This window comes from Sardina pilchardus, chromosome 18 (genome assembly GCF_963854185.1).
Source record: "Sardina pilchardus chromosome 18, fSarPil1.1, whole genome shotgun sequence".
Classification (NCBI taxonomy): domain Eukaryota; kingdom Metazoa; phylum Chordata; class Actinopteri; order Clupeiformes; family Clupeidae; genus Sardina; species Sardina pilchardus.
Window position 1 is genome coordinate 7,902,834 of NC_085011.1, and position 16,867 is coordinate 7,919,700.

General features: G+C 46.8%; 1 protein-coding gene across 7 annotated transcripts in view; it reads right to left on the minus strand.

Moving 5' to 3' along the window:
* zswim8 (zinc finger, SWIM-type containing 8) overlaps positions 1 to 16,420 on the minus strand; it is a 35,411-nt gene extending 18,991 nt beyond the window's left edge. For 3 of the 7 annotated variants that reach the window (XM_062518987.1, XM_062518985.1, XM_062518984.1), the window contains exons 1-9: positions 16,142 to 16,418; positions 14,500 to 14,720; positions 9,848 to 10,001; positions 9,490 to 9,584; positions 5,500 to 5,672; positions 2,364 to 2,471; positions 1,553 to 1,634; positions 923 to 1,043; positions 463 to 664 (exon numbers count right to left, since the gene is read on the minus strand). In XM_062518987.1, the coding sequence (XP_062374971.1) occupies positions 463 to 664; positions 923 to 1,043; positions 1,553 to 1,634; positions 2,364 to 2,471; positions 5,500 to 5,672; positions 9,490 to 9,584; positions 9,848 to 10,001; positions 14,500 to 14,677 (1,113 nt within the window). In that variant the 5' untranslated portion in view covers positions 14,678 to 14,720; positions 16,142 to 16,418. Of the gene's footprint in view, positions 1 to 462; positions 665 to 922; positions 1,044 to 1,552; positions 1,635 to 2,363; positions 2,472 to 5,499; positions 5,673 to 9,489; positions 9,585 to 9,847; positions 10,002 to 14,499; positions 14,721 to 16,141 lie in introns of all 7 variants that reach the window. The other 4 variants (XM_062518986.1, XM_062518982.1, XM_062518983.1 and 1 more) reach the window with 3 other exon arrangements.
* Between the last annotated feature and the right edge of the window lie 447 nt (positions 16,421 to 16,867).

Consider the following 16,867-nt stretch of genomic DNA (forward strand, 5'->3'; position numbering starts at 1 on the left):
GAGGAGGAGGAGGAGGAGGAGGAGGAGGAGGAAGAGGGGGAGGGAGGAAGGCCAGAGTCAATGAAAGCTGGGTCAGAATGTTTCCTTTTCAATCACAAATAGCCCTACTACTTGCAAAAAAAAATTATGGGATTTCCCACAGGAGTTTAGTCACACCCTACTTCCATCTATTCTAAATACTGAACTGAGAGGAAAGGCAAAGAGAAAGAAAGAAAAAAAGAGAGAAAGAAAGAAAGAGAGAGAGAGCAAGAGAGAAAAAAGAGAAAAAGATAGAAAGAGAGAAAGATAGAAAGAGAGAGGAGAGAACAAGAGAAAGAAACAAAGAAACAAAGAAACAGAGTATGTGTATTTCCATAAAATATGTGTGTGTGTGTGTGTGTGTGTGTGTGTGTGTGTGTGTGTGTGTGTGAGTGTGAGAGAGTGTGCATGTGTGCGACTGTGCATATGTGCGCTTCACCTCACCTGTTCATACGTGAGACACTGCTCTGTGAGTATCTCCAGCAGAGGCGCGGCGTTGCTGTCCCTCCTCTTAAACATTTCCCTGACGATGGACAGAAGGTTCCAGATGCCCTCGGGCTCCCGCCCCCGCAGTGGCCGTAACAGGCAGGCCCACTCGGCTGCAGCCGGGGGCTCCGTGGACGACAGGTACATGGAGTTCACATCGCTGCACAAGGGGTAAACACACACACACACACACACACACACACACACACACACACACACACACACACACAGCCATCACACAATGGCACCGAGCAAATGGCTAGACAAGGTCTAAGCATTTGAAGATATTGATTAGTATTCATTAGTATTTGTGCAATTCGACAGTTATGTGGTTTAGCACAGGGTATGCCTATGCCAGTCACCTCTCCTAACTGTTACCCAAAACGTAGACACCCTCGTACTTGTAGACAAAATGTACCTGAACACTACTGGTGAGGGGCCACAAAACTTGTGCAGCGTCTTCTTGATGTTGTCGCTGAGCGTGGACTCGTCCAGGTACCAGGTGCTCTGATCTGAGGCGGATGGTCCGGCTGTGGGATCTGAAGACCAGGACACAAACCGTTAACCTGCAGGCCACTCTTAAAGAGTTGAGCGGAGCCTCAAAAGAGACTGAAATAAGTGAGCATTTCTTTGCACATCACGCCGTGTTATTTAATGCAAGAGGCGTGAATGACTATCTACAGACTCGGGGGACTCTATGCAAAGGCACCACTGATACAATTTTTTCGGACTCAAGAGGCGTGTAATAAAGAAACACATTGGTGGACGTCTTCATGCCCTGAAGAAGGCTCTCCGCGTGGGTTGCTGCCCAGCTTTTTTTTTACTTTTCCATGTGAAATAGCCATGTAACATAAAGGCTTTTTATACTTTTTGGATAGAGAAGAGTGCCTTGGTTTCCATCCTTCTTCAAATGACGTTTGTATTCCCTACACCAAAGAGCACCTTCAAACTTTTTTCTGCAATTCCTGAGCACTTTGGATTTTTCCTCTTTTTATGACATTGGTGGACGTGTTTGTGAGGAGCACAAAAGGGGGCCTAGAGGACGTACCTGGGGCTCCACAGACTGTGTTGATGGCAGTGGACTGGGAGGACAGGAGTTCATCCAGAAGCCTCTGTGCTGTGGGCAATATCTAGGGTGGGGGGGCGTAATCACAAGACACCACATTACTACACACAATATGACTCGACAAGAATCCTCTGGTGCATATTCAAGATGAGACGCTGACAAGGGAGATAGTCTCAAAATGTCTTCGCAGGATAAACTGCCAGGGACTGACTCAAGTCAAGCACGGGACCACAAGAACCACTTAAAGGCAAGCGAAAGAAAAAAAAAAAACACCCAACACAGTTACGGCGATAATATTACATTATACAGTCCAACACAAACGGTCAACACACAAGGAGACAATGTAGTCACTGTGTCCCCCTCTCAGGCTGGGGCTGTACGGCTGCAGCTAAAAGGCTGAGGTTTGGTCAAACAGGGGTGAGAGCAGAGAGCTGAAACCAAAAGTGACCTCTGGGCTTGAGTACTCAGAGAGCCCCTCCAAGCTGGAGTCAGCAGAGGATAGGTTTTTTTTTTATCGGCGATTTGGCGCAACAGAGAAACATTGTTTTGAGTAACTTCGATTAAGGCCAGATTTCTGTGGACAGAAACCTTATCTATAGAGCGCCCACACACTCTTTCTCTCTCAAAGACACACACAAACAGACTCACTCTTTCTCTCTGACACACACACACACACACACACACACACACATACACACATACACACATACACACACAAATACAGACTTCAGAGGATTGGTTTGTGGTCAGGGGGGCCAGTTTCCACCATCCCCCTCCTGGGACACACTGGTACCTGTTGCGGAAGCTCACTGATGAGGTACTGGGCAAACTTCTGCAGCTGGTCCCTCTGCAGCCTGGACAGCGACTCGGACACCGGCGCTCGCAGACAGACGGCGGAGGCCTGTAGGGGCGCAGAGAAAGACAAGTGAGTCACAGGACACATCAATCTGGGTTTAATCAGGCGCTCTAAAGAACTGAAGGCCAAAGGCAACACCACCATCACCACCACCACCACCACCACCACCACCACCACCACCCTGCACCGCCATCTGGATCCCCACTCCGATGATCAGCACTTCCTCTCCAGCTCCTGCTGTGCAGGGCAGCTCCATCATCGCTCTCTAGCAGGGCGTGGCCGGTTAGACATGGCCACTGTGGCAGTGAGACGCCACACAAAAGGCCAAGTAGCTGATCAATCATCACGCAGCCCTCCCGGTCGCAGATGAATCGGAAGTGGACGGCGGGAGCGACAGTATGCGAGAACAAGGACGCAACGACAGCGCGTCGGTCAACCGTTAGCCCGTCACTCCGCTGCAGACACCTGCAGACGCGCTCGTCTCCGGATCTTGTTTTCTCCTCCTGGAGTCGAGGAGCTCATCACGTGTGATTGGCCCATGCATAATACATGACTGCCGGCTAGCCGAGGAGCGCTGATGAGGGCTAATTCTCATTTCGCCTCTCCAGACGGCCTTGAAGGGGAATATGGAATGTCCCGGGGGGCCCGTGTTTGAGTATCTGTGGTGAAATATGATGCCTATTTGGGAGGAGAGGGGGGGGGCATCAGAGATGAAGGTGTGGGGTGAGGGCAGGGGAGGGGGGGGGCTGTTTGTGCCATGCTGTGGGAGAGGTGGCATTGTTGCTGGGGAAACAGGCAGCCGAGGCACTGACATTTGGGGAGTCGGAGACTGCTGGGTGCCATGGTGGCGGCTGGCTGCATCTGTGGCATAATCTGCCCTTCGCTGTTCACTCACCTCTCGTCCTGTTTTATGGGCTTGATTAATATGCTTCAGTCGTGTGCTTGCCCAACTCCAAACAACACCCACCCTCCACACACACACACACCATCCACACACACACACACAGTAAGATGACAAATTGGCGAGTCAGTCTCTGCTGTTTGATCTATGTGTCTCGCATTGAGCAGTCAGTCCATAGAATGACAGTCTTGTTTTCCTCGGCTCACCTCCCCGGAGCGACCAGGGCGGGCGGGGAACGAGCGAGCCAGCGAGCGAGCGAGCGACTGAGTGAATGAGTGAGCACACCGCCGCAAAGATTGATTCCCCCGGCCCTTCTTCTCTGCCTCCCTCTCCCATCTATTTTGAAGGACAAACCACATTAGAGGGGGTTTATTTTTTCGCGCTTCCAGGGAGGGCTGTGTCCAAACGTGGCCCGAGGATTAATGAGAGGTGCGTATCCATGGTGACAGGTCTCACAGAGAGAGAGGTGACCTGCGCGGGCCACCTGGTCTGGCTGCTAGGAGCCAGTAATTACCTTGGAATTACTCAGTCCAGCAGCAGCAGCATCTGGACAATACTGACTAACGAAGCTGCCTAGCAGGGTCAGGTGAGGTCAGAGGGAAGCTACGGAGGCCTACAAGGGACACTTAACAAAGGAGGTCTAAGGTCTGTGTATAATGAAATAAAAGCAGGTTTGGGTTACACCAAAGGGATTGTTTGTCATTCTTTATCTTTTATAGCTAAAAACCTTGTCGATATGCAGAGGCACAAACACTGTGGGCTGTTACACAGTGACCTAGAAGAGACTCGAGATTCATTTCACACATAAAATACCAAAGCACAATTTGGAGGAAATTCTATTGGAAAAACAAGGTGGAATCTCATAATTTATCCAAGCCCTTGAAACACAATGTTATCTACTATACAGCAATAAAATGTCCTTGAAGCCATAATCTAAACCAACTTCAAAACACATGCGAAAAATGAAGCGACTTAATACGGTTGAGATCTCATCATGCATATCACATGTTTATTTCAAACATCTAAAAACTGAATTCAATAACAATTCTCCCAGGAGCCGATTTCATAAGCGAACCCCCCCCCCCCCCCCTACACACACACACACACACACACACACAGAAAACATGAAACACGCAAAGCTCACATGCGAACGCGTTACCACCCACAGGCTCATCAGATGCCTGCGCGGTATCTGGCACGCCGTGGGCCTCCTACAGGGAGCTATCAGAACAAAACAGATCCACTCCTCCGCCCTCGCAGACCTGGGGGAGGGGGGAGGGGGGAGGGGGGAGGGGGGAGGAGGGCGGGGGGGGGGGGGGCGAGGGAGGAGGGGGGGGGGGTCTTCTTGAGGCATAACCTCATTTTACACTACAGTTGTATTGCTGAATTAATATGCTTTTATCACGGCGGGCCTGTTCTTATTAGACTGACAGAGGTGGAATGGGGGTCCCCCCCGAAATAAGCCGGCAGCGACGCTACGGTAGGTGGGACCCTGTCAGTGTGAATGGGGCTGCCGGAGTATTGCAGAATGACTGGGACACGTAGAGGCTGAGCCATGAATGAAGAACGCTACTGTGCCATCAGAACACGGCACATCTGATATGATAAGCGTTTAACATACTGCGTTGTTTCACTCTGAGAGCGAAAGAGTATTTTTGGAGCCATTTATGATAATCTAAATGTTTTTGAGAACATTTTGAGCTCAAGGACTGTCAGTTGTCAGTAATGTGCTTAAGTCAAAACTGATTTCAGCCTATTCAAGCTAATACAGCTAAAAGTGTGGATTTTATGAAATGGTAGAAACCAAACATGACGTTTGTCACTTAAAAATGACTTTCGAGACTCATTCTGTGGCTAATTTAAGGACTGATGCCACCTCTGTTTGAATGACTAAGACAGCATAATGCGGTCTCATCTTCTGATGATTACCGAGTGATCTCTAAAAAGGACATTCCAATCCTGCCCTGCCTACACACCTACAGAAAAATACAGATACAAACACATACATACACATGCACAAACCAGACACACAAACACATACAGTACATTCACTGTCAGACACAGAAATAATAGGGGCATAAATCACTGACATACAGAACATACAGTACACACACACACACACACACACACACACACACACGGTTGGTGGAGGTGTGTGTGGGGGTGACTCACGTTGTGGATGCGGAAGAGGCAGAGGGCCACCACGTGGGCGCACCACTTGGCCCCGGCGCCACAGGTGCAGCTGCAGGAAGTGATGCGGCAGCGGTCGAACATGACGGCCACATTGTAGGCGCCCTTGGACTGCCCGGCCTGCTGGGACACCACGGTGGCGCTGAGATGGAAGCCTGTGATGGATGGGCACACAAAACGGGCAACACATCAGACGCCTAATAAGTCCGGTACACTGCCACTGCCCACAACTCACAAGCACGGACAGACAGATTTCCCCCACTGAGGGCATAAACAAGAGACCTGGGGCGGCCCTGGAGAAGTGAACCCATTTGCCCTGGCTCCGTGGCACGGAGGCAACGGTAGTAATGGTATTATTAGCAACCCTGCTGCAGACCCGTGGCTATGGGCCTTTCTAGCTAGACAGGAAATTAAAGAGATTTTACTTTCAAGCACAAATAGAAAGGAGCTAAAGAGAGAGAGATGAAAACTGGATGTTTGTGTGTCTGTGCGTGTGTGTGTGTGTGTGTGTGTGTGTGTGTGTGTGTGTGTGTGTGTGTATGCGTGCATGTGTGGGTTGGGGAGGGGTAGGGAGGTTTTGGCAAAAAGCTTTTACCCACTGGACAACAGCCAGTGTTCTGCTAGCTAGTGAGCCAGAGCGGAGCAGGGAGCAGGGAGCAGAGAGGCTGGGGGATGGGGGATGGCAGGGGATCTAGACAGCGGACTCCAGGCCCCACTGCTCCATATTCAACCTCTGCAGCGTGGCAAGTCCTACCTACATCATCTCCCATGCCTCTCTTCCCACCTGGCAGCCAAACACCCCCTCCCCCCTCCCCCCTTCCCCCTTCCCTTCCCTTCCCTGACCCAATTCCTCCTCCCTGCCGACCACAGGCCCCAAAGACCGGGACAGAGGCACAGACCTCCACACTCTCACACACACACACTAAAGCGATTTAAGACGAAGAAAACAGATGAGCACGGCTTTGAGGTGACATTCAATATTTTGTCGTGATTAAAAGGTGCAGGCCTGCAGGAGATTAATGGACTACACTTCTAGGACTGAACACATCCCCTGGTGGGCAGCTGGGCACTAGGCAAGTCACCCAAATGGAATTGTAAAGGCTCGGCTGTTTACAGGGTCTAGGGTTTTTGTTTTTTTCCTTTTCGTTTTTTATTCCTGGACTTTATTTTGCACAAAACCTCTTGTAAAAAGCAAGCGAGTGGGAACTCCAGGGGCACAAACGAGCTGCAATACAACCCCCAGAGGACTGAGGGCATTTCACCTCGCTTACACTGATCCCAGCTGGCATCTCAGCTATGTGTTTTTTTATGGATTAATAGTCAGGTCATTAAGAGTGCCTGCGGGTTTCGGGGGCATGCTTGGCCAGCGGTGGAGTCCGACTGCCCCTTAGCCACGCCGGACCAGTAAACACACTCAGCCTCAGTTATGGACAGGCCTCGTTTACGCATCCGTTGTCATGGAAACCACAGAGGCCATTAGTATGTCCAGCTTCACGCAAAGGAACCTTGCCACTTTTATGTGTCGCGATGCATTCTATTCATGCAGTTTAAATAGCTGGCAAACAAGCACCACAACACAGAAGCTATGCAACAAGGGCCTTGGGTATTTGTGAATGCTTGTTGTCAATCACTGCTGCCAGCACATTATGCGAACTGTCACATTTTCCACATGCACTGCCTCAAATAACTTCAACAAATGTGCAGCTTTTCAACTGGATCAACAGTCTTCACAAATCTCTGGCCCAGTAGAGAAGATGGTCACCCAACAACAGCTCTCCTCTAGCTTTGTTGCCATTGTGTCAGAGTTCTGTCAGACTCTTAAAACAGACATTGACACTTAGAGAAAGGTGTGATGCCTTGACGATTGGCAGCTTTTTCATATGGCCAATGTTTGGTTGAAAGCTTTGTTAATTGCTTTTAAAAAAAAAGAGAGAGTGACATGGATTTTCTTATGTCTATTTATATCAAATTGAAAAGACACTTTTCAACAACCAAATCATCCAGAGTCTAGGAATCGCTCCCATCCAAACATTTATTGAGTCCTAGGCAGCTGCTGAGGACATGCAGGCTGCCGTCCTATGATCACACACTCACTCCTCTTCCTCCAGTGCCGCTAAACCGACTGTAATCCCAGCACATCCTGGAACCTGAGCTGGAATAATCTGGATGAGCAAACATGTAGAGGCCAAGAGGGCTCTACGCTACACGGGGGAAACTCAGCATCTGTCACAGATGCTCTATGGAGAGGTCGCTGGTTCAGTTTTTGGAATGACTGCAAAGAAACCAACGATTAATATTCAATGGACGGTACGCACAGTTATCTTAATTCAGAGAGTTATTGTTGGGGACAATAAAGCTAAAGGGAACATATTTGGGTAAATTTCACTTGAGATGCACTTTTCACCACCAGGATGGCCTTTTTACTGCTCCTAGCATCCATTAATAGGCACGATTACGTCAAGTTCTGGTGTAGCTTTTACTTCTTTTGGATTTCAGCTGTTTATTTTAATAATAAGCATGATTATGTCAAGCTCAGGTGTAGCGAATTATCTGAGATTTGAGCTGTTTATTATTATTAATAAGCACGATTATGTCAAGCTCTGACTTAGCTACGTATTTGTGAGTTTAGCTGTTTATCTTATGCAGATTTGAGCCATGTGGAGTTAGCAGGTCCTCCGACGGCTCAGGCAGGCAGAGGGGTCAGACTTCGGCCAGAGCATCCCCCCCTCTTAGCCGTCTTCCGGCCCACACCCCAACCGCGGCCAGCTGTGGGAAGGCAAGCTGGGGCTCGGCCCAAATACTCCCAACAATTGGCCCCATTGATGCCGCGTTGGTGTCGGAGTCGAAGCTGGAGCCGAAGCCGGCCGCGCTCCCTCTCTCTCACACAGCTCTCCCTGCCAAAGGCGGCTCGGGCCCAGAATAACTCGACTGTTTAGATCCACGCAGGGCCATCACAATGACACCGGGGAAACCTGAGCCGGGAGGCCGGAGCCCTCGGGTCCCTCCAGAGCCCAGACTCTGCCAGCGCAATAAAGCCAGATAAAAGTTGGCTCCACTCGGCACAAGCACAATAGCATACTATGATAGGCGTCGGGCCAGAGAGAGGGAAGGTGAAGTCATGTGAAGAGTGGGCGCCAAAGATCTGCTTAAGGTTGAAAGGGAGAGAGGCAGCTCTTTGCGGTGTTGACAGCGTTGACAGCTAGCTGTCTTTTTTTCTGACAAGTCTGACGAGATTCGGCGTGTCCTTTGCGATCATGCCAATAAAACTTTGACTGACGTATGTCTTTTCTTGACCTATGTTTACCCTCTGTGAAGGTTAAAATCGTGCATGGAGATTGTGACTGTTTTTGATATGCTATTTTGCATTTGGTGTTTAGAGAAAACAAATATTTGTGTGCTTTCTTATGGCAGATTTGAGTGACATAGAAGAAGGGGGATTTGCATGCAAAGACTTGCACATTTTGGTGATGATGACTATCTGCAACTACTGTATTATGTTAAAGCAGCACTAAAGAATTTTTTGTACCATAAAATTCCTCATCTCGTAACAGGGTGAACAGCACTTATGCATTCACTTTGCGTCTCTCTATCGCCTGTAAACGCACTACGTAAGTTTACCAGATCTAGTAGTGGATCTTTAGTTGGGTGGAGTGAGACATAAAAAAACTACAAATTTGACTTTCTACGATGTTGCAATACATCATACTTTCATTAAATCATGCAACATACTCTACCTTGTCTGTGGACATCGCTATTTGTTAGATAAACAAATAGCGTATGTGTGACAGAGGAAAAGTGCTTTAGTTTTGCTTTAACAATGTAAGATTCCATTACTGAAGCGACACATCCAAATCCAGTCATGCCACATAGATGGTAAACATCATTCTCTGTACCTGCTGTTAAAGTGCAGTTTGTTATTTCAAACCTCGTCATCCCTGGCTGGAAATGTGGGGGACCTGACAACACACTCACCAATCTGCAGGGGATCTCTCACGGCCTTTATCCTGTAGAGCTGTTCCCCTCGTTGAAATTCATCTGGACTCCCATTGGCCAGACAGGAGTAGAGCCTGTAGAGAGGGGTGAGGAGAGGGGTCAAAGGTCAGGGTGAAATAGCTTCTCTAACTGCCCTGTCCTAGCTCAGCAATATTGTAAACAAAGCGTCTGAAGACAAACGGTGTCAAGAACCAATGTGAGCAGATGCCCACATGGTGTCGGATGTTATTATAATCATCAATCCAGTGTATTTTGTTCTACTTCTGCCATTAGTCACCGTAAAAAAAAAAAGCCATCAAAGGCATCAGTCAAAGAGACTGAACGGTTCCATCCCCACCTGATGTCTTCCTCATTTTCTGGAAAGCTCCAGTAGGCAATGCGGAGCTGCAGCTGCTCTGGCACAGGGGGGTACACCTTCTCCACCACCTCAAATGGGATGTGGAACGCTACCTGCTTGGCAGACAGCTCCACCAGAGGGATTACCTGGCCATCTGCATGAAAAAAGGGGGGAGGGGGAGGGGGGAGAAAGAGAGACAAAGAAAGAAAGAAAGGTTTGATATATTTGCAAAAACAAGCATGACACACTGACTGAGAGAGAAAAAAAAGACTAAATAAAGCAGTGTGATATCCGTTATTTACTGCAAATAAAAATGCATATTCTTTCACCACCACATTCAATTTGAAACCCCAGAAGCCCTCATGAGAAAAATTAATGGTTCCTACTTTCCAGCACAGTCACACTCATACTCCCTCAACCCCTGGCCTGCCTATGTCTATATAAGGCATGAGGTTCAGTTGCCTAAATAGTACCATTCATCATCCCACTCAACAGCAATTCAGATGAATTCATCACAGATTAGGCCAGGCAGGCAGGGCAGGAGGAAGGCCATAGAGCCTGTTAAAAGGATGGTCCTGCGGCTTTACAGTCAATCTGAGTGGGACTGGTACCAGCTGCTTCCCTCATGATGGACATCACAGGGGATAGGATCAGGACAGCTGCCAAGCCGCCACAAGAGCCCTCCTCCCCAGCCCCGGCAGGCCCCGGAAGGGCTTGGGTTTCCTGAGACGCTCTGGACTCGAATGACCTCCTGCTCCCCAGACAGAGCGGGGCAGCGAGCGAGCAACCAGCGTCTTCAAACGCAAAAACAGGCCACCACACAGCCATAAAACCACCTGGCCTCAAGGACTCTCTCTTTTTGTCAGGTCTGCTGCCAATCTGACAAAGTGCCATTGACTAAGTGTTGTGTGAATTACAGTTACAACATCACAGACCCCTGAAAGCCTGCACACACCGTCAGGCAGACACAGACAAGATCGCTGTACATACAGACATCTATGCTGAGGACTCCTTAAACACCACAAAGACTGCAAGGAGGGAGGAGGAGGTGGGGCTATGTATAATTAGATGAGGCAACAGCGTTGCAATCCATTCCATGGCCTTCTTTCAGTGCTGCCACTTGGATTTCAGGTCACACACAGACCATAGGTGGCCAGATCAACACAGATTCATCAGACGGACAAGGCTATGCATCATCCGCAAGGGACAAAAGACACGAGCATGGGCAAAAAAAAAGCAGCTATATGAAAACAGTTGCTACCGGGGAGAAAATCTCTTCGAATCCCTTTTAGTGCTTCACACACAAGTGTGGTGAAGGATCATCTTTGTTGTTTTGAATGCAGTAAAGAAGCAGTGGAAAACTAGAGCGCTTCACTTATCGGGCCTTGAGATGTGCCCTAGCCCCAAGAGTTTTCCTACTCAGGTAAGGCCCCGTGTTTGTAAACAACGGTGACACTGGGGACAAACAAAGCATACGAAATGAGAATGCAAACGTAACGCTGTCACACTCTGCCCGTCCAAACACACTAAATGACTCCTTACAGCACGGTAGCTGTGTGAGTCATACAACAAACTCCCTAACAAAGTGTCCTCAACTGACACTTCTCCGCGCAGGAGAACGGAGGCCCCACTTTCTGAAAACAGCCATGAATGTGAGAGGGCAGCTGGGCCTCAATGGCTGGCATTGTGTTTGTCTGCCCCCCTACTGCCAGCTCCTGCCTGTGGGCATCTTTACACGTTGGCCGACAGACACACAGGTCGAATTCAGATGAGCCTATGGATGAATCAGAGGCCAGAATAGTACATTGAGAATAGTACATTGAGGGGGCATTGGACTCAGAAAATGGCAGGGGATCAGAAATATGTTCATGTGAAATGAAGCCTTTTCGCGTTTCAAGGCTATCAGTGTGTGGTTTAATATGACAGTCTGGGAAGAAAGGGCTGCATGTACTGAACTTAAACAGTTCTACTCATTACCGGCTGCTGAACACACACACCTGGCCTTTATGGCATGAGGGGTCCATGCACATAAGACTCATCTCTGCATGTGTGTACGTGTGTCCCAGTGTGTGATAGATTTATGTGTCTCTGTGTGGTGTGTGTGTGTGTGTGTGTGTGTGTGTGTGTGTGTGTATGTGTGTGTGTCATTAGTTGCAGGGGGCCGCGGGTGTTCAGTGAGTCAGGTGGTAGAGTCACGGTCAGTCATACGGTGACTAAATGCAGGCTGGCCAATGAGCGCGCGGCGTGAGAGCCATCTAGCAGCTGGGCTTTTGTTGAGTTCTGAAAAGGTGAAACACAGCTGAGCGTCTCATATCCATGGCACGGCACAGCCTTTCGTGCAACTTGTCGCTGCAAAAGTCTCAAAAGCAAGAAGAGCGGAAAAATAATTATAAGAAAAAGATAAATGGCACACAGCTGGCAGATGTGTGTGGCTGGCAAGTAGCAAAAGTCTTAAATAACAAGATTGCCTCTGTTCCCAAACGAGTGGAAGGGTGTTATGAACAGTTTCAAACTGAAGCTGAAGTAGAGGGGGGGGGGGGGGGATGGGATTTGGCTGCTGGTTAAGTCCACTGTGCAAGATCTGCAGCATTATGCAGATTCAAAAAAATACGGGGGTTTATTGCCTAACCAAAATCCCCTGCTCTGAAGCAGTGACCTGCATAAGACAAAGCTCTTTTTACAGCCGTGGGGGCTCCACCCAACCCCCACCACTCCTTCAATCCAAACACTACCACACATGGCCTCCCTTTCCCCAAGAACCCCCACAACCACTACCCCCACCAACCTACTCACTCGCTCGCTCGCTCCTGGCAGGCTCTCCAGATAAATGCCTCTTGGCCCAAGCAGTCTAACTTGCAAACTTCTGTCAGCTCTCACCTTCAGTGCTTATAAGCCCCACGGCTAGGCTACAGAAGCCTCGCTAAGGTCCAGCCTTAACTTTCCTACGAGAACACGGAGAGGGGCAGACCACTCCAGAAGTATCTCCGGCAGCACCAGGAATCTCAACAACCCCATTGACCCCCGTGGGCCGGCTTTATTACACAATGGCTGGAGGGGGGGAAATGCTCTAACAACCAAAACAAAGTGCAGCAGCCACAGAATGTCTTCTGTTCTACGGGTGACTGGAGGATGAATTCAAGAACAGTAAATAAACAGACGTGTTGGCAGAGAGAAATTGTACTTGGGTCCAGATGGGGGGGGGGGGGGGGGTCCGATTTGTCAATTAGGGAGGCACCAATCAGCATTCAATATACTAGACAGATACTATGTTCATATTGTCGTACTCATGAAAAGTCGCTGCCACACTTAATAAACTGCCGCTATACTTTCATGTACTGTCACCTGCCGCCACGCATATTTCAGACTTGCACTATGGACTTCAAAAACTAGCAGGATCTACGCAGCTTCAGCTCCAGGCCGTAGTCAGATCATTATAAAATGGTCCAATACCATTCAGTACTTAATTCACTTTTAATGCAAGCAACAGGCAGACGCAGGACGTAGCTTCAGTTCGGGAAATTGCAGCTTTATTCAATGACCAAGAAACTATGCATAAGTCTCCTTATGCATTAAACTATGCATAACTCTGCTTTGGTCACACACTTCCCTCTTCTACCTTCTAGCTATTAATCTGCATTTTGTCTCTTGCTCACTCTATCACTCAGTGACACTCTACGCAAGTTGTTCTTAAAGGAGCCGCACCTCTTTTACATAGATGTCTACAGCCTTACGGTGTCTTTTTGTTGCCCTGTCAGATTTGAGTGTCTATAGAGACATAACGTGGAGATGTGGAGTGCAAAATAGTTTTGATGACAATTTATTTAATTGAAATGTGAAGACACTGTCAGAGTGGGCGCTTGTTTTACACAGAAAGTTTTCTTTATTTTTGTCTTGAAACTGCCCACTATTACGCAATTCATTTGATACTCATTTCTATTTATTTTTAGCCTTAATGTCAACAGACAGAGCAGAAAAAAATATAAAAATATAGCAGTCTTCATATTAATTGCGTTGTTACGCTAACTTTACTCATTTGTCTGGCAGAAACATTGGTATCGGTACTCAGTATCAGCAAGTACACAAATGTAAATACTTAGTCACATTCAAGAAATGTATCAGTGCATTCCTATGATATGCTATTTACACAGCTAGATAGATAGATAGATAGATAGATAGATAGATAGATAGATAGATAGATAGATAGATACTTTATTGATCCCCAGCTACAGTTTAACAGTTGGATGTACATTCTGGTGAATGACTCATAGTACCAGTGGGTCAGTATGTGTAACTAAGGCTGGAAATCAGATTAACCCATCCCATCTTCAATTAAAACATCTGAAACCTATAAGACCTGCAGTATAGGGGCAGCATTACAGATTGTCAGAATTGTGTAAGAGCTGAGGACCTGAAGTACTATCTCATGAGACTGCAACCATAGTTACCTTTTCTGAAAAATACAGCTGCTAGGCCTACTACAGAAGAGTGCATGGCATGGCATTCCCTTCCATTATTAAAATGGATAGGCCTATTGGTTTCATTTAAATGTGTATCTGATTATATCCATATGAAGCTAATCATTTAAGATAAATAAGAAATATGATATATTATTCCATTCAAACTTTACTTTCCAACATAACGGTTCAACTCACCTTTGATCTTTACTGTAGGAGAATTGGGCCCAGCGGACTGTTTTCTCCACCCTCTCCAATTCTGACAGAGACTCTCTGCCTCGGATATGAAAGAGCAGAGCGAGTCCTCCTCAAACCGGTCGGAGTCTTCGAAGGAGAATCGCTCTCCGTCTTCCCACTCCGCGAACATTAGTTCCATTACATCCGCGGAGTACGACTAGGCAAACTAAGGACTGTGAACCCTTGACACAAAAATAAAAAAGTACAACTTTCAACTACTGACAGTACACAGGAGAAACACACTTGCCGTGGACTCCAGTCTAAAGTGGGGGAGGGGTGTCACACCACAACCAAAACACTGCAGGGAGGAAACTCCACAGCCCTCGACGAAAACTTTAGCCCTTGTGATTTTTGGTTCGACAGTTCTAGGAATAAAGCATGTGCGTCTTATAATATGTCCTTTTCGCTTGTAGGGAAAAATGACAATGAAACAGTACTATTTATTCATTAGGCTACTTGGGTTCGACAACTTTAAAAGTGGTATCCTGCTCTAATAACCACTAGTCATGTATGGAAAATGAACGACACTATAATATCCTCAAAGGAACTGGCAGTTTTGTCAAAACAACCTACAACACGAATGAAAAACAACATATTTTCTGGTTGCTGACTTTTAAATAGCCTACCATGTTGATGCAACAAACAATATGCACTAGTTTGTGTTTGGCTTTTAAATGGCTTTCAGAGTCGCACGCGACGTTATTACAAGAACATTCTGAAATGTGGCCCTAAATTATATTCTGTTGAAATAGTAGGGCAGTGTCTCACTGACGGCACCCCTTTTACTTTTCAAATCCGCTGATAAATTATGCTTTGACAGCTGTGACTTTGTTACTTAAAGGATATCTGCCTACTATAGAAACGTTAAATATAGAAACATATGGACTGTGTCGAAAATTACTACAATCGTGAGGATCACCATAAAAGCTCACCCTACGGTTCTTCATTCAGCTGAGTTAAGCTGGTCTGCCTTGTGTTGGATTGGAAGAGTATTCAAAGCTAGCTAAGTTAGCCGGCTAGCTAGTACCTTGAAGGTAAACTGCCTCTTCCTTTCCTTACTGGTGTCCACTTTCTTCACTCATCAATGCTAGTGCATTATAAATACTTATATATTTTGATTGATTGCATAAGCGGAATCTTGTATAATTAGTGCAAAGAGAGTAAGCAGCTTTGCCCATTATAACGTTAAAGGCTAAACATAACAGAAACGAGCTAGGTGCCTAGCTAGCTAAACTAGCCAATAGTTGGCTGGTTAGCTAGCTTGGTAAACACAAATACAGTAGTTGTCAATCGAGACACCCGACAGATGTCAAATTATCTCAATATTGATTTTAGACATATGTTAAGGTGATAACATATAATCATTTTATATCAGAACCATTCGCCGTGTAACCCAATGGTCATAATCCTATCCAATACCCCAACTGTAGTTGCTGAAAACAAAACGGTTCGCTGTTTATAACGTTACTGACAAGTCTGCGTTATTGTCATCCTGAGTACAGTAAACTGAACAATACATTTTTTTCACAAGTTCTAACCAATGATACACATATCTAATTGAATTGTCAATGCACAATTTTCGCAATGTATGCTAATGTTTTACCCTCTCGTATTTCTCTTCCTTTGTATTTTCAAAAGCTTGTCTTTCGTTCGCTCGATCTTCCACAAGTTCCCGTCACATCCTTGTCTTGACATGAATAAAACACCCTGTTCTGCAGAATCACACCAGTGTCCGTGCCGGTTTCCTGCACTGTCTTTGTGCCACTGAAAGAAGCCGGGATCCCCAAATTGTGTCCTCGTCCCCCCTTCACTCTCTTTCTCTCCCCGATAGGGAAGATGGCTCTCCAACACTCGTAAGCTTCAGTGGACTATCCTCTATCAGCTGATCCCAACTTCCGCCTTGCTGCCGTTCATGTTTGGTCTATGATCCGACCGCATCGTTTACACAATTTAGCCAACATTTCGGAGTTTTACTATTTAACAATCACGTTAAATAATTACCTCCTTAATGGTTACCTTAACACAACTTACGGTATTAAAGTAAATTTGCCAAATTTAGACTGAAAGCTGATTAGCCTATGCCCTGTCAGCATAATGAAGAGATAGCCTAGCTAGCTCTACCCACAAAGAAAACAAATCCACAGAAATTAGCCAAACCTTCGAAATGAAGAAGTAATGCTGTGTTTTTTGTTTGTTTTTTTGCTGGTCCTCCTCAGTCAAGAATGACATAAGAAATGTAGGCTGTATGGCATAATTAGCCTACTTTTATTAGGCCACACTGTTTAGACACATTGACCTTTATTTTAAAGATAGCTTATATTATGGACAC